The 13,217-nt window shown below is 43.5% G+C and overlaps 1 protein-coding gene across 4 annotated transcripts in view; it reads left to right on the forward strand.

Moving 5' to 3' along the window:
- The window catches only part of Rprd1b (regulation of nuclear pre-mRNA domain containing 1B), a 48,141-nt gene that overhangs the window by 22,394 nt on the left and 12,530 nt on the right, over window positions 1-13,217 (forward strand). For all 4 annotated transcript variants that reach the window (XM_052726185.1, XM_052726186.1, XM_052726188.1 and 1 more), the window contains 2 exons: window positions 1,241-1,367; window positions 6,406-6,581. In XM_052726185.1, the coding sequence (XP_052582145.1) occupies window positions 1,241-1,367; window positions 6,406-6,581 (303 nt within the window). The remainder of the gene's footprint in view (window positions 1-1,240; window positions 1,368-6,405; window positions 6,582-13,217) is intronic.

Below are 13,217 nucleotides of genomic sequence, written 5' to 3' on the forward strand. Positions count from 1 at the left end.
TTTGAGGTAAGAGTTTTACTATGTAATGCCTGCTGGCGTTAAACTTGATATCTTCCTGTTATAGCACATTATATCTGTAATACTAACCCTGGGGAGGCTGAGGCAGGAGGATCACAGGTTTAAGGTCAGCCTGGCTATATAATGAGACCCTATTTAAAAAAAAAAAAAAAACCAGCTGGGTGGTGGTGGCGCACGCCTTTAATCCTAGCACTCGGGAGGCAGAGCCAGGCGGATCTCTGTGAGTTCGAGGCCAGCCTGGGCTACCAAGTGAGTTCCAGGAAAGACGCAAAGCTATACAGAGAAACCCTGTCTCGAAAAACCAAAACAAAAAACCAATATTCCTGCCTCAGTTTCCCCAGTGCTGGGATGACAAGTGCATGCCATCATACTTGGCTGTCCATGTCCTGTTTGTTGGATGAGACTTACCTCCTGTCAACCTCACTGTATTCTACGTAGATATTGTCAGGATGTGGTAACTAGGAAGTGTGCGTGTGTGTGTGTGTGTGTGTGTGTGTGTGTGTGTGTGTGTGTGTGTGTGTTGTATAGTGTTTAGACAGGATTAAGTAATAGCAATGTTAGGCCCTATCTTTGCATCTAACACCTTTAAAGGAGAGGAGTTTGGATTGTCAACTTTTAGGGTGATCTGACTGTTGCCACAGCCGGCTGTTCTTGGGTCACTGTGATCTGCCACTTAGCAGCACTCTGTGCTTTCTCAGGGTTTGATGAAGCCCCTTTGATAGACACAGAATATGTTTTTCTTGTTTTAACTCCTAATGAGTTAATTCATTTGACATTTTAATATTAGTGGTGATCTTTACTTCGTAAAGCAAACTCTAGAAAGAATTTAATCAGCCAACACCCACCTGTTCAACATCTGGTATTTATGTCTTTTTTCTTTATTATAGACTGTTTCATACTGTAACAATGCTTCACTTGAAATTAAGCGGCATGAACTAGAGTCCATATTCTTAAGTTGCCAAAAATATGCCCTTTAATTAAAAAAAAAAATAGAGTTCTATAGAGGTTTATTTATGTGTGTAGACTTAGAACAATTAACTTTTTGTCCTTTCGAATCCATATCATTTCCATCCACAAAGTCCTGCTCCTAACAACAGTTGTTTGTGTGACTTTTGACCTGTTTTTAATACTAAGAATGGCTGTTTTTATAATTTGCCTCTAGCTAATTTTCTTTAACCCCATTATGTCTTAATGGATTATATATTTTCTTTGCCTTTTATAGACTGAGGAGTTAATCAAAGCATTGCAGGATCTGGAAAATGCTGCATCAGGGGATGCTACTGTTCGACAGAAGATTGCTTCCCTGCCCCAAGAAGTACAGGATGTGTCACTGCTAGAAAAAATAACAGGTAAGAAGGTTGTTAGGTGAAAGATAGGAAAGAAGGAGCCATTTGTAGTCATGCTATATCCTAGGCAGAGAGAGACTTTCTGTGTGATGATGGGTGCTCTGCCATCTTGGCATGTGAAGCCATTCAGCATGCTGAACAAGAAAGTTCTTGGAGGGACTGGACAGGTAGCTCCACATTAAGAGTACTTCCTGCTCCTGCAGGGGACCTGGGTTCCATTTCAGACACCTACATTGGGCAGCTAACAATACCTTCAACTCCAGCTCAGGGAATCTGATGTACTCTTTTGGCCTCCATGGACACTTACACACATATGACGTACTTATATGCACTCATTCATATAAATAAAAATAATACAAATAAATCTTGGGGCTGGAGAGATGGCTCAGTGGTTAAGAGCTCTTACTGCCCTTTCATAGGACCTGGGTGTGGTTCCCAGCACCCACATGGTAGCCCATAACTCCAGTTCCAGGGCATCTGATGCTGTCTTCTGACCTCTTTGGGCATCAGACACACAAGTGATGTACTTACAGGCATGCAGACAAGCACTTACATGTAAGCATTTACAAATAAAAAACAAGCAAACAAAAATCTTAAATAAATAGATAAAAGTAAACTACAACAAAGGAAGCCTTTGAAACAGAATGAGTAGTGATCTGAATAGTTACAGCAGAAATGCTGCGGTGTCATAATCGGCCACCCTCTAAATAAGACAACATGGTGCAAATGTATAGCACACTGGAGGCCAGGAAGGGATGAACCCTTTGCTAAGAGGAAAAAAAGGGTATGGTATATAGGTGTGCTGTTTACTGCACTGCACACTGACAAGCTTGAAGGTGATTCAGTGCTAAGAATTCTTGGTGTGCTGTTGAGCTCATCACAATCACCTTTGGTTAAATAGAGGAATGGACACTGTTCTTGCTTTCTCCATAAACAGTTGAAGAAGGGAGTAAAGTATGAACAAATTTTTTAAAAAGCATGTTCTGTGCCTGGCACTCTATGCCTCGTGATAGTCTTTGAAGAAGTGTATTCTCATATATAAGAAAGGATTGAGACGTTAGATATCTTGGCCAAGATCACACATGCAGTGGATTTGGGGATTCCAACCTAGGCTGCATATTGAATGGTCTTCTCACTGCAAAAGCCCAATACTTTGATCCCATTCTCTCCAGGTCATTTCCCCTCCAGCCCCTTGAGCTGGCTGCTTCTCTGGCTTTGTCCATGTTCATGTGAAGGAAGTCAAAGTTACTGAGGCAATAACTTCCTTCAGTTGGGATATCTTTGAGGTTCACTGTATAGCAGATGTTCCTGGTGTCATATCCATAGCCTGTCAAGGATAAAATGTTAAGAAGGAGGAGACAGAGTTGGTGGGCAGTGAATCACTGAAAGAGATAAAGGTGATCAGGGAAAGCTTTCTGCTATGGGAATCTTTGAGCCTCCCCTCTTTTGGGTCTGTATTTTCCTACCACCTCTATGAAGCCTCTCCCAAGCCCTTATTGAAAATGCTGGTCCTCTCACTCCCATTGCCCTACTCCTCTGTAGTTCTGATCTTCAGCTGATGAACAATACAGTACTGTGCATGACTTCCCTTCCCATAGGAGCCCGGACTTGAAGGCAGAGAGTGTTTCTTGTCTTTTGTCCCCTGCTGTCTGAAAACCAAGGCACGTGGGAGGAGCTCAGATATTTTCTAGGTGATTTGTAGTCAGACTTTGCTTTGGGCTGCCAGCTTACAAATAATGATCTGGAGACTTATTATTAATTGTGAAAGTTCAGCCTTAGCTTAGGCTTGTCCCACTAGCTCTTATAACTTAAATTAACACATTTATTTTAATCTACGTTCTGTTGCGTGTCTTGTTACCTCTTCTCTCCATCCTGTTAATGCTGCTTCCTCCAAGTCTCATTGTTGACTCCACCCTTCTTTTTCCCAGAGTCCTTTCTGTCCCTGGAAGTCCCGCCTAACCTCTTCCTAGCTATTGACTGTTCAGCTTTTTATTACACCAATCACAGCAATATATTTTCACACAGTGATTAGAAGGTTGTGCACTGAGAATTTGGAAGGCTGATTGCTGATTGGGGTGAACTTCTTGACATAGGAGAGAGGGCCTACAGGGACTGTAAGGGCCTCTTGAGTTTGCTGTTGAGGGGAGCAGGGAAGTGAGGTAATAGCTCGTAGGGAGACAGCTACAGGTTCCCTCCTGTGCTGGTGGTGTGCTTAAGAAAGGAGAGAAATGGAGGAGATAGGGGAAACTTGGGGACTACCAGAAACTGAGTGTTTGAGTGAGTCACCCGGGAATGCAGGATTCCTGAGCCCAGGTGGAGGACTGGCCTCAGGAGGCTCACCATGGCATAGGGAGGGCGGGCCAGAGCACAGCCACAGTCAGCCCCAGGCAAGATCTGCTTCTGCATTTGGACTGCAGTTTTTGTGTAAACCCCCCCTTTTAAATGAAAATATTTTTTATGATATATTCTGATCACAGTTTCCCCTCTCTTACCTCTTCTCAGATCTTCCCCATTTCTCCACCCATCAATTCCACACCTTCTTTTTCTCTTCAGAAAGCAAATAGGCAAATAAAAGAACAAATAAACCACAATTTAAAAAGGAAAAAAGCCTAAGAAACACACATACACACAGACACACACATAAACAAAACATATAAAAACAGAAAATCAGAAACCATGTGCGTCTATGTATATTTATGCCAAACAAAGCATTACAGGACAAAACATCTAAAGTACCATTGCGTTCATCTTGTGTTGGCTTTCTGCTGCTGGGCATGAGTCCTGTCTTTAAATGTGGTTTGTATGTCCAGTGAGACTCTAATTGGAAAAAACTGATCTTTCCTTTTCAAGCATTTGACACTTGGAGATAGTTAGGAATGGGGCCTCCTGTCCACTTTCACTCTCAGCACTGAGACCCCATCTGGCTTGGACCTGTGCAGGTCCAGTGCATGCTACCACAGTCTCTGGGTTCATTTGTGCATCAGTCCTGTTGTGTTTGGAAGACACTGTTTCCTTGGTGTCTTCCATCACCACTGACTCTTATAACCTCAGGGTTCCCTGAGCCCTAAAGGAAGGGGTTTGATGAAGACATCCCATTTAGGCCTGGGTGTTCCAAAGCTCTCTCAGTACACTGTCCAGTTGTGGTTCTCTATTAGTTCTGCAGGAGGAAGTTTCACTGATGATGGTTGAGCAAGACACTGACCTGATTCCCAGCCAGTGTGGCTTTGTGTAACTCTTGAGTGATTAAAAAGCTGTTTCTGGGTTCCAATTACTTGTGTAAATGATCTGCTTTTCTTATATAAGTTCTTGAGGGTGAGAATTGATTCTTTTTTATCTTAAATCTTAAAAATTAGTGTTTCCTTGACATTTTTTGCCCCAGGTACTCTAGCAATTACTGTTATAAAGAGATCAGTAGTCAAGGACTGACAGCTGTACGCAGTCACTCAGGCTTGTTCCCAGGCTGCATCTCCAGTCGAGACTGCGTTGATCCCCTGCTCCCTGTCGTAGGCCCTCTTCCCACCTTGTTTTGCTCACTCTTTCCTAAGTATGTTTTCTCTAACCCAAGGAGGGAGGAAAGCCTGGTCTTGGCCATCAGACCCAGTTGGGGAGCCCTCAGCAGCTCGTTTCTTGGTGTTCACAGAGGCAAGTAAGACCAGATAGCTGTTCTGTGCTAGAAAGTCCTTAATTCCATTGCCTCGAAGAATGCCGAGAGCCCCAGATTTGTGTCATTGGGTTGTCTATGTAACTGCTGGCTGTCAGCTCTGGTGTCCTTTGCTTCAAAGCATCAACCTGCTATTTTCATCCAAAAGACCTTTTTGCTTTTATTTATTTTTAATATTTATTTTTTATTTATGTGTATGTGTGTGCCTGCATGGATTTATGTGCACCATATGTATACAGATGCCGAGATTGCTTTGGATCCTCCAGAAGTGGAGTTAGAGGTGATCGTGAGCTACTTGATATGGGTGTTGGGAACCAAATCAAGTTCTCTACGACAGCAATAAGTGCTCTTAACTACTGAGCCATCTCTCCAGCCCCCAAAAGACCTTTTAAAGCAAGATGCATATGCCCCCACCACACAATTGCTGCAGTTCTTTGTGCATCTGAATCCTTTTGTCTCTGCTCATTTGCTACACCAGCCTTTGTTTAGCACTACTTTCTAAGAATCCCCTTCCTTAGAATTCAGGGCTTGCTCTTCTCTCCCCAAAGCATGGGTGACAGGCCATTATTAGGACATGAAATCAGTCTGGTCAATGATGACCCACACTTTAAAAATACAACACAAAATTTTTTGCACATGTAAGAAAAAGATGTTTCCCTCTTCCTTCCCTTCCTTTTTCCTTTTTCTTTTAGAATCTTGCTGTGTAACCCAGCTTACTTGGAATTTCTTCAGTCCTCCTACAAGTGTGACCTACCATACATGGCTTCTTATTTGTATTTTTATGAACTTTCCCCTGAGGATCATGTTCCAGATACATTCGAAAGGCCTTTCCTCCTTTTCAGACCCTGTATTTTGCAAGTGTAGGAGAAAAGCTCATTCTCAGGTGCCAGGCTCTTTCTCTAGTGAACAGAGGCCTGGCAGATCAGCTTCTGAGACCACGTTCTGAGCCTCTCAGACAACTTCTGTTTTCTCTCAGTCTCTCCACACCCAAGATGTGAGTGCCTGCTCTGTCATTTCAGAGCAGTGGACAGAGTGTTCTTAATGCGGTAACAGAAGAAAAAGCACATCGTCTCAGAGGCTAGGGAAATCATTTCACAGATGACCCTAAATATCTGTATGCTGGTTTGGTTTGGAGAGCTTTCTGCTGGAAGTGCTTTTCAGCCTGCCAGCTTTCCTGCCCCATCCCGTTGCCTCACTTCAGGCAATTCAGAAATGTGTCTTGTTGACAGAGTTGGCACCTTTGGATTCTTGGCTAGCCAGCATTGTTGGTTCACAGGTTCTGGTTTATTTTGGGACTCTGTGAACCTTCTCTCAGGAATGTTTACAATCATACCTATGTGATTTGTATGTTGTCTGTTTTCTGCTCTTATTTGTACTCAGACAAAGAGGCTGCTGAACGTCTTTCAAAAACGGTAGATGAAGCATGTCTGTTACTAGCGGAATATAACGGGCGCCTGGCAGCAGAACTGGAAGACCGGCGCCAGCTGGCTCGGATGCTGGTGGAGTACACCCAGAACCAGAAGGAGGTTTTGTCAGAAAAAGAGAAAAAGCTAGAAGTGAGTACATTGCAGAGCAGACCCCAACTGCCTGGATTGCCCTTCCTACACCCCATTTTATTCCTAGATTAACCTTTTTTTGAATCTTTTGAAAGCAAATGAGATAGCAGCATCCATCAGATAACTGTAATTACTGGAGCCTAGTTAAGGGTTGAAGTCACGTTTTTACATGTCCAGGAAAGAAAAACTCACATTGTGAAAACAGTGGCCTCTTAGTCACAGCATTTAGGATCTTAAGGTTGCTTCAGTTTAGTGTTACAGTTGAAAAATTGTAAGTTGAGCTGCAGAAGGGTCAGCAAAACTAAAGGGTACTTAATTGGTTATATTTGAGAATCTGAGTTGTTTTCAAGGTTTATTTCTGACATATACACGTGCTTGCCAGTAAGTCACCTGCCTACTAGCTCTTCCTGTACATACTCTACAAGTTCAGTCATGTTTATGTAGCCTGATTCAAACTGTGGGCAGGAACCCCTTTTTCCAGCATTGAGAGCATGCGTCTCAGTGTCTCCAGCAAGAAAGGATTTAGAATCATCCCCTCACCATCTGCTTCTTAACTCAGTTTAGCTCCTTGTTCCTGGGGAGCAGAGACAGGGGTGTGGCTGTTGGGGTTCTGTCTGCCTTCCATTGTTAGATTTTGTTTCTTTGGAGTTTCTCCTCTCTGTGTTTCTAGGATGGGAAGAGGGGTCTGAGTTAGAGAATAAGTCATAATGATCACAAGAAACACCTCGCGAAGCCCCTCCGTAAATAAGGAAGTGGAAGACCACCCTTCTTCCACTAGGGAGGGAGCACTGAGCTAGCTCTAATGATTGTCGCTTTTATCATTCTCTGGTCAGCTGACTAGAGAAGGAATGCCGTGTCCTTACCTGCAATGATTATGGGAACTATAATAGCTAGAGGTGCTGGGGACTTCAAAAGCCTAGCCAGCTTGAGTGGAAGGTAGGAGAGCTGAGCAGTAGTGTGGCTTTCTTGTAGATTCAGCACTGACCAGAACTCCTAAAGGCAACTCCATCAGCAATAGCAGACGGCCATTTATCTGAAGCGCTCATCTTTCACTGAGGAAGCATTTCAGCACTGTACCTTGGGACTAATAAGAGATTGTAATTAATGATTCTGGTTGTAAGTCATCATGCCATCTGTTGAACTGCCCCTTGGCGACACATTAAGGGCTTTCTCTGATCTGTCAGACATTGATTATCATGAGCAGCTGTTGTTGGGTGGAACGCGGCAAGCCACCATAGAGGACAGTCTTTGAGAAGGAGACTGTTGGGAGAGCCTGTTAACTCTTTGTTCTGTCTCTTCCCCAGCTGCAGTTAGCTGTCTGTTTCATAGGGGGCCGTCTGCACAACATGTAGCTTGCTGGATGCCCCAGGAGGTTATGAGGCACAGAAGGTCAGAGGTCAGTCCATTCTGTAGCTTTGCAGCCCCACTGTTGCTCTTTGACAGAATGGCATGGCATTGGAACCCAGCACTTGAGGAGGCAGTAGGAAGAACCCGGTGCTGTGCTGCAAGGCAGTCAGAACTGAGAGTTCCTGTCACAAACCATGTCAACAAGCCAACTGGACAAGAACATTCACTGTGAAAATAAAATGAAGTTTGCTACATTTTAAAAAGCAGATGACTAGATAAAATGTAAGAGGCTGATGAATGGTATTAGCTCTTTATTTGTGCTTGTTAAACACATGAACAGTCTGCTCTTCTGAATCTACAGTTTTCTCTCACCCCTTGTAATAGGCAGATCTTCATTCTGTCCTGGTGGTGACGGTAATAGCCAGTGTGCAGCTGGAGCGAAGCCTCAGTGCTGCAGCCCCTCCACCTTCCTCTTGTATTGGTTGGTCCTCAACACTGCCGAATCAGAAGGCTGTTAAATCTTGTTGGAAACCTTCCATTGCCTTCAGTGTGTAAAGGCTACAGTTGATAGACTTGTGGGTGTATAGGTGTTTTCTTGGGAGTCTTTCCCCACAGCTCAAATTTGTTAACACTTAAGGGTTTTTTTGTATGTTATTTGTTAATTTTGTATTTTCCTCTAGATAGCAAGCATCTTTCTTCTCTTTCATTGAGAACTTTATGGTGAGTGTCTAGTAGCTTCTGGGTCAGAGTCTAGAGGGGAGGAGGACCCATTCTGGCTCACAGAAGGAAATTGCATTTCAAGGACATCAGTCTGGTGTCAGCAGCATAGGTAAACCAAATGAGTTAAGACAGTTGACAGTTCTGGTTGTGGTTTAAGATACTCCCTGGTAGGAAATAAAGCCTTTTTGTAAAAGGAAATGGTAATTAAAGGAAAGAAACATGTTTATAAAAAGGGAGCAGCCAGAGGCTTCTCAGGAGCAAAGGGTTTCCCTGATGTCCAGAAGCCTGCTTACTCTCCTCAATGACTTGCCCTCCAGCGAGAGAACTGTAGAAGCAAGGGGTTAAAGGGGAGTGTGAGAAAGCTTAGAGGAAGGAGAATCTTCCAGCTCATCACATCACACAAACAGACCAAGAAAAATCTTGTTATTAGTAATATTAATTCCATCAGATGTTTATTAAGGATGTACACAAACTATCAAATGCAGGAGCTGTTTTGGAACACCAGACACCTCCAGCTGGTCTCCTGAAGTTTGGTGGACACTATGCTCTTTGGCTGCTGTCACGGCACTAGGGATATATTTGTTCTTTGACTCAGATTCCTCAGTGGAAGTCACCTTTTCCTAGAAAGAGAGTTCTCGCTAGGTTCCATTAAGTGGTTTAACAGATTTGATGTACTGTCCAGCTGCAGAGAAACTTGGTAAAGGTGACCGTGGTAGAACAGCCTACTGTTGCTCTTGTGCACCTGTCCTTTCTCCTTTAAGCAGAATTAGGGTTCATTTAGAGATGATACATTTTAACGCTTCTGAGTGTCATGGTTGACACTGCTGTACCACTTTTCCCTTAAACTCCAAGCAAGGTTAAAGGAAAAGCTGATGAAAATCTGTAATGCTTTGTGTTGTAAACAGAGAAAACCTAGACATGGGAAAGAAGGCTGTGGAAGGGACCAGTGTTACTAACAGTTCAGAAGCCAAGCTATAGTGTGGAGCCTAAAGCTAGGCTGGCTCAAAAAGGTGAGAGCCAAAGGCGCACCAGAACAGCTCTAGACATCACTTCTCAGAACAAAGGGGACTTTGTTTCTTGCTGACAGAGGTGACTCTTAGGCCAAGCAACTGCTTAAAGCTCCCAAGCTTTAGTCTGAACAGGTTGTTCAGAGTTCCTGTCTTGTCATTTTGGGTGAAAAGTGTGCGCATATGTTCATCAGAGCCACCAGGATAAGGAGGGGAAGGAGGCTGAGGAGAGAAGCCACGGGTACAAGCTTTAAAGAAAGAAAAAATGAAATGGCCAGGTGCCTGCAGTCTCACTCACCTCCTGGCACAGCAGCTTGGTGCACCGAGTCACGTGTGTGCCCGTGACCTAGGCTGACAGAGGTGGCTATGGTACACAGACTGACAGACACGAGAGGGCTCCAGATGCACCCCTAGCTACAGGGTTAATTGTAAGTTGAGATGAAATGTATATAACATAAAGTTAACCATTTTAAAGAGCCTGCATTTCAGTGACATTTAGTATTTCATAGTATAGAGCAGCTATCCTAACATTTCCATCACTGCCCTTACCCTCTCTGCCCCTGGGGGTTTTATATACTGGTGCCCTCTTCTTTTAATTAGGTAATAAATGGAGGTTTATCCACAAAGTACCATGTACCAGTACTTCATTCTTACTGAGGATGAATATTAGTGCAAATATTGGTAATTAGTGCAACAGTAATAGCCATTAGCTATTATATGGATCTGCCACAATTTGTCTGTTCTTTTTTATTGATGGGCATTTGAATTACATCTACTTTTCTGTTACTATGAGTAATGAATAATGCTGCTGTAGACAGTGATGTACAAGTTTTTGTAGACATCTTTTCATTTCTCTTGGGTGTGTGTTATATGAGGATTGAGGTTGCTAGATCAAATGGTGATTCCGCGTTTAATCTTTGACACACATCAAACTGTTTCCCTCAACAGCTGCCACATTCTCTCTCTCTCTCTCTCTCTCTCTCTCTCTCTCTCTCTCTCTCTTCTTTCATTTTTTTTTTTTCCAAGACAAGGTTTTTCTGTGTAGCCCTGGCTGTCCTTGAACTTGTTTTGTAGACCAGGCTTTGAGATCCACCTGCCTCTACCTCTCAAATGCTAGGATTGAAAATGTGTGCCACCACTACCTGGTGTCAGCTGCTCCATTTTCTGCTGCCACCACTAATGTACAGGCCTCAGTTTCTTCGCATCCTTGACAATACTTACCGCTTCTTGCTTCTATCCAACTTAGAGAATGTGAGCTTGTACCTGTGGTGATTGATTTGTGTTTCCCAGAGTAGCAGTGGCAGTGAGCATGACCTTCCTTGCTCCATGACCGTTTGTTGTCAGTGTTGGAAGTGTGTCTGTTCAGGTCCCTTTGTCCACTTTCAAGTTGGGCTGTTTGCAGTTTGAGTCTCCGGCGTTGTTTATGTATTTGGATAGGTGTGTTCTTACCAGATAAGATTTGCAAATATCTTCTCCTGTTCTGAAAGTTGTTTGTATTTTAATGAGTTCTAATTGTACTCTTCATTTTTCCTTGTTGCTCTTGTTTTGGGTGTTGTATCTAAGAACTCATTGCCCAATGCCAAGACATGAAGGTTTCTCCTTTGGTTTTTAGGAGTTTTGGTGTCTTGAACTCTTACATTCAGGTTGTCATCGATTCTGAGTTAGTTATGTATGTGGTGTGAGGTAGGGAACCAATTCCTGTTGCGTGTAGATGTCCATTTGCCCAGCAGCATTTGTTGAAGTGACTGTTCCTTCCTGCAATTGAATGTGTGACACCCTTGTCAAAACACCATTGGCCATAGATGAACTCTGTATGTCCCATGATGGTACCTCACTTTTGGCATGTAGCTCTGTAGGAAGTTTGAAAGTGAGAAGCATAAGTCTTCAATCTGTTTTCTTTTCTTTCTTTCCTTCTTTCTTTCTTTTTTGGCTTTTCGAGACAGGGCTTCTCTGTGTATAACAGTTCTGGCTGTCCTGGATCTCGCTTTGTAGACCAGGCTGGCCTCTAACTCACAGAGATCCACCTGCCTCTGCCTCCTAAGTGCTGAGATTAAAGGCATGTGCCACCACACCTGGCCTGTTTTCTTTTTTTTTCCCGTGTTGTTTTATGTAAAACCTCTTAAAATTCCATATGAATTTAAGAATTTCCCATCATCATTTCAATTTCTGCAAAAGAAAAAAAGAGCCATTTGAATTTTACGGCATTTAATCCTTATTGGTGGTGGGACCTTCTTTTTTGGTCTGTAAACAAGAGCTAGATGGCCTTGCATTAAGCCTGCTGTAATCTCTGCTGCAGAATTTTAATAAGCATACCAGAGTGTCACTTACTGATGTGGTTGGCACTTTGAAAGCCCTGCCTAGGCACCATAAGTCTCCTTGGCACACACTGAGGGTAGAAATGTCACTCCTCATCTCTAGAAGGCTTGCATATGTACCCTCAGCAAAGCTCCCAGGGCTGTGGGTGTCTATTTAACAGGATGTGGTATGATTTTGAATTGGTGAAGAAACTCAGACCTGGAGGGAACTAGCCACAGGGCAGGAATAGAACCCAGGACACACACATCTCATAACTTTCCATTCAGGTTTGTAATGTTTGGTTTTTGAGTCTTCATTCCAAGAGAAAAACAACAGGAAGATATCTTACTCTTCTACAAGAGCAGCTAGAGTTGAGTCATTTAGACAATCTCCAAAACATCTTGTTGTGGAGCAGTGATACCTTATGCAGGGAAGTGGCTGTGATGGCGGGCAAGCATTCCTAGAGTGATCTGTGAGTATTTGAGAATCCACTCTGCTCCCTGTTGCCCTCCGTGTGCCTATGCGCACGGTCTGGTGGCAGGGGAGAAATGAACTTAGGGTATTACTGTTTCTCCACACCTCTTCTGGCCTGTAATGAATCCTTAAGAATTTGACTTCAGACAACACAGCTGGGAGGGCAGAATATGTAGAATCCAGCATTGCCATGTGACTCTTTGTATTTCTGTGTACTGCAGGTTTTAACAACTCGAGAAATTCTTTGGCTCCAGCCTAGGGGCTTCTAAACCACACTGATGGCCTGTTGGTTTTGGCAGCCTCTCTTCCTCCTCTTCAGGGTGCAGATGTTTAGAAACATTTGTTTCAACCATGGGACAAACAGTAGGTGGAGATAGAGAGCTCCCCTTTGTCAGCTTTGAAATACATTCTTCTCCTTCCCACGGGATCAAAGTCACTATCTTATCTCACTGTACCTCACAGTAAATGCAGGCAGTCTAATCCTTGTTTTTCATAAAAGAATTAAGCTTGAGGTTTATATGAGGAGGTCATAGTGTCAGTACATGATCTCCTGATCCTAGTGAACATGACTAGAGCTGGCCCACATAGAGCATGTCAGAATAGCCAAGTTGCCTGAGATAGACTCAAGCTGGCCCCACCTGTCTGTCCTTGTAGCACACAGCTCTGTCCTCACTAGGCCAGCATTATCGGCTCTAAGGGCAGTTAGAACAGTTACTGAAGGGTGATCACGGGGCCTGGTACCTAGATTCTTTCTGTAGTAGGCCGTGGCTTGCTTCCTGCCTTGTTAGGGGCC

Source organism: Peromyscus californicus, unplaced genomic scaffold (assembly GCF_007827085.1).
Source record: "Peromyscus californicus insignis strain IS unplaced genomic scaffold, ASM782708v3 Scaffold_7__1_contigs__length_154581171, whole genome shotgun sequence".
Classification (NCBI taxonomy): Eukaryota; Metazoa; Chordata; class Mammalia; order Rodentia; family Cricetidae; genus Peromyscus; species Peromyscus californicus.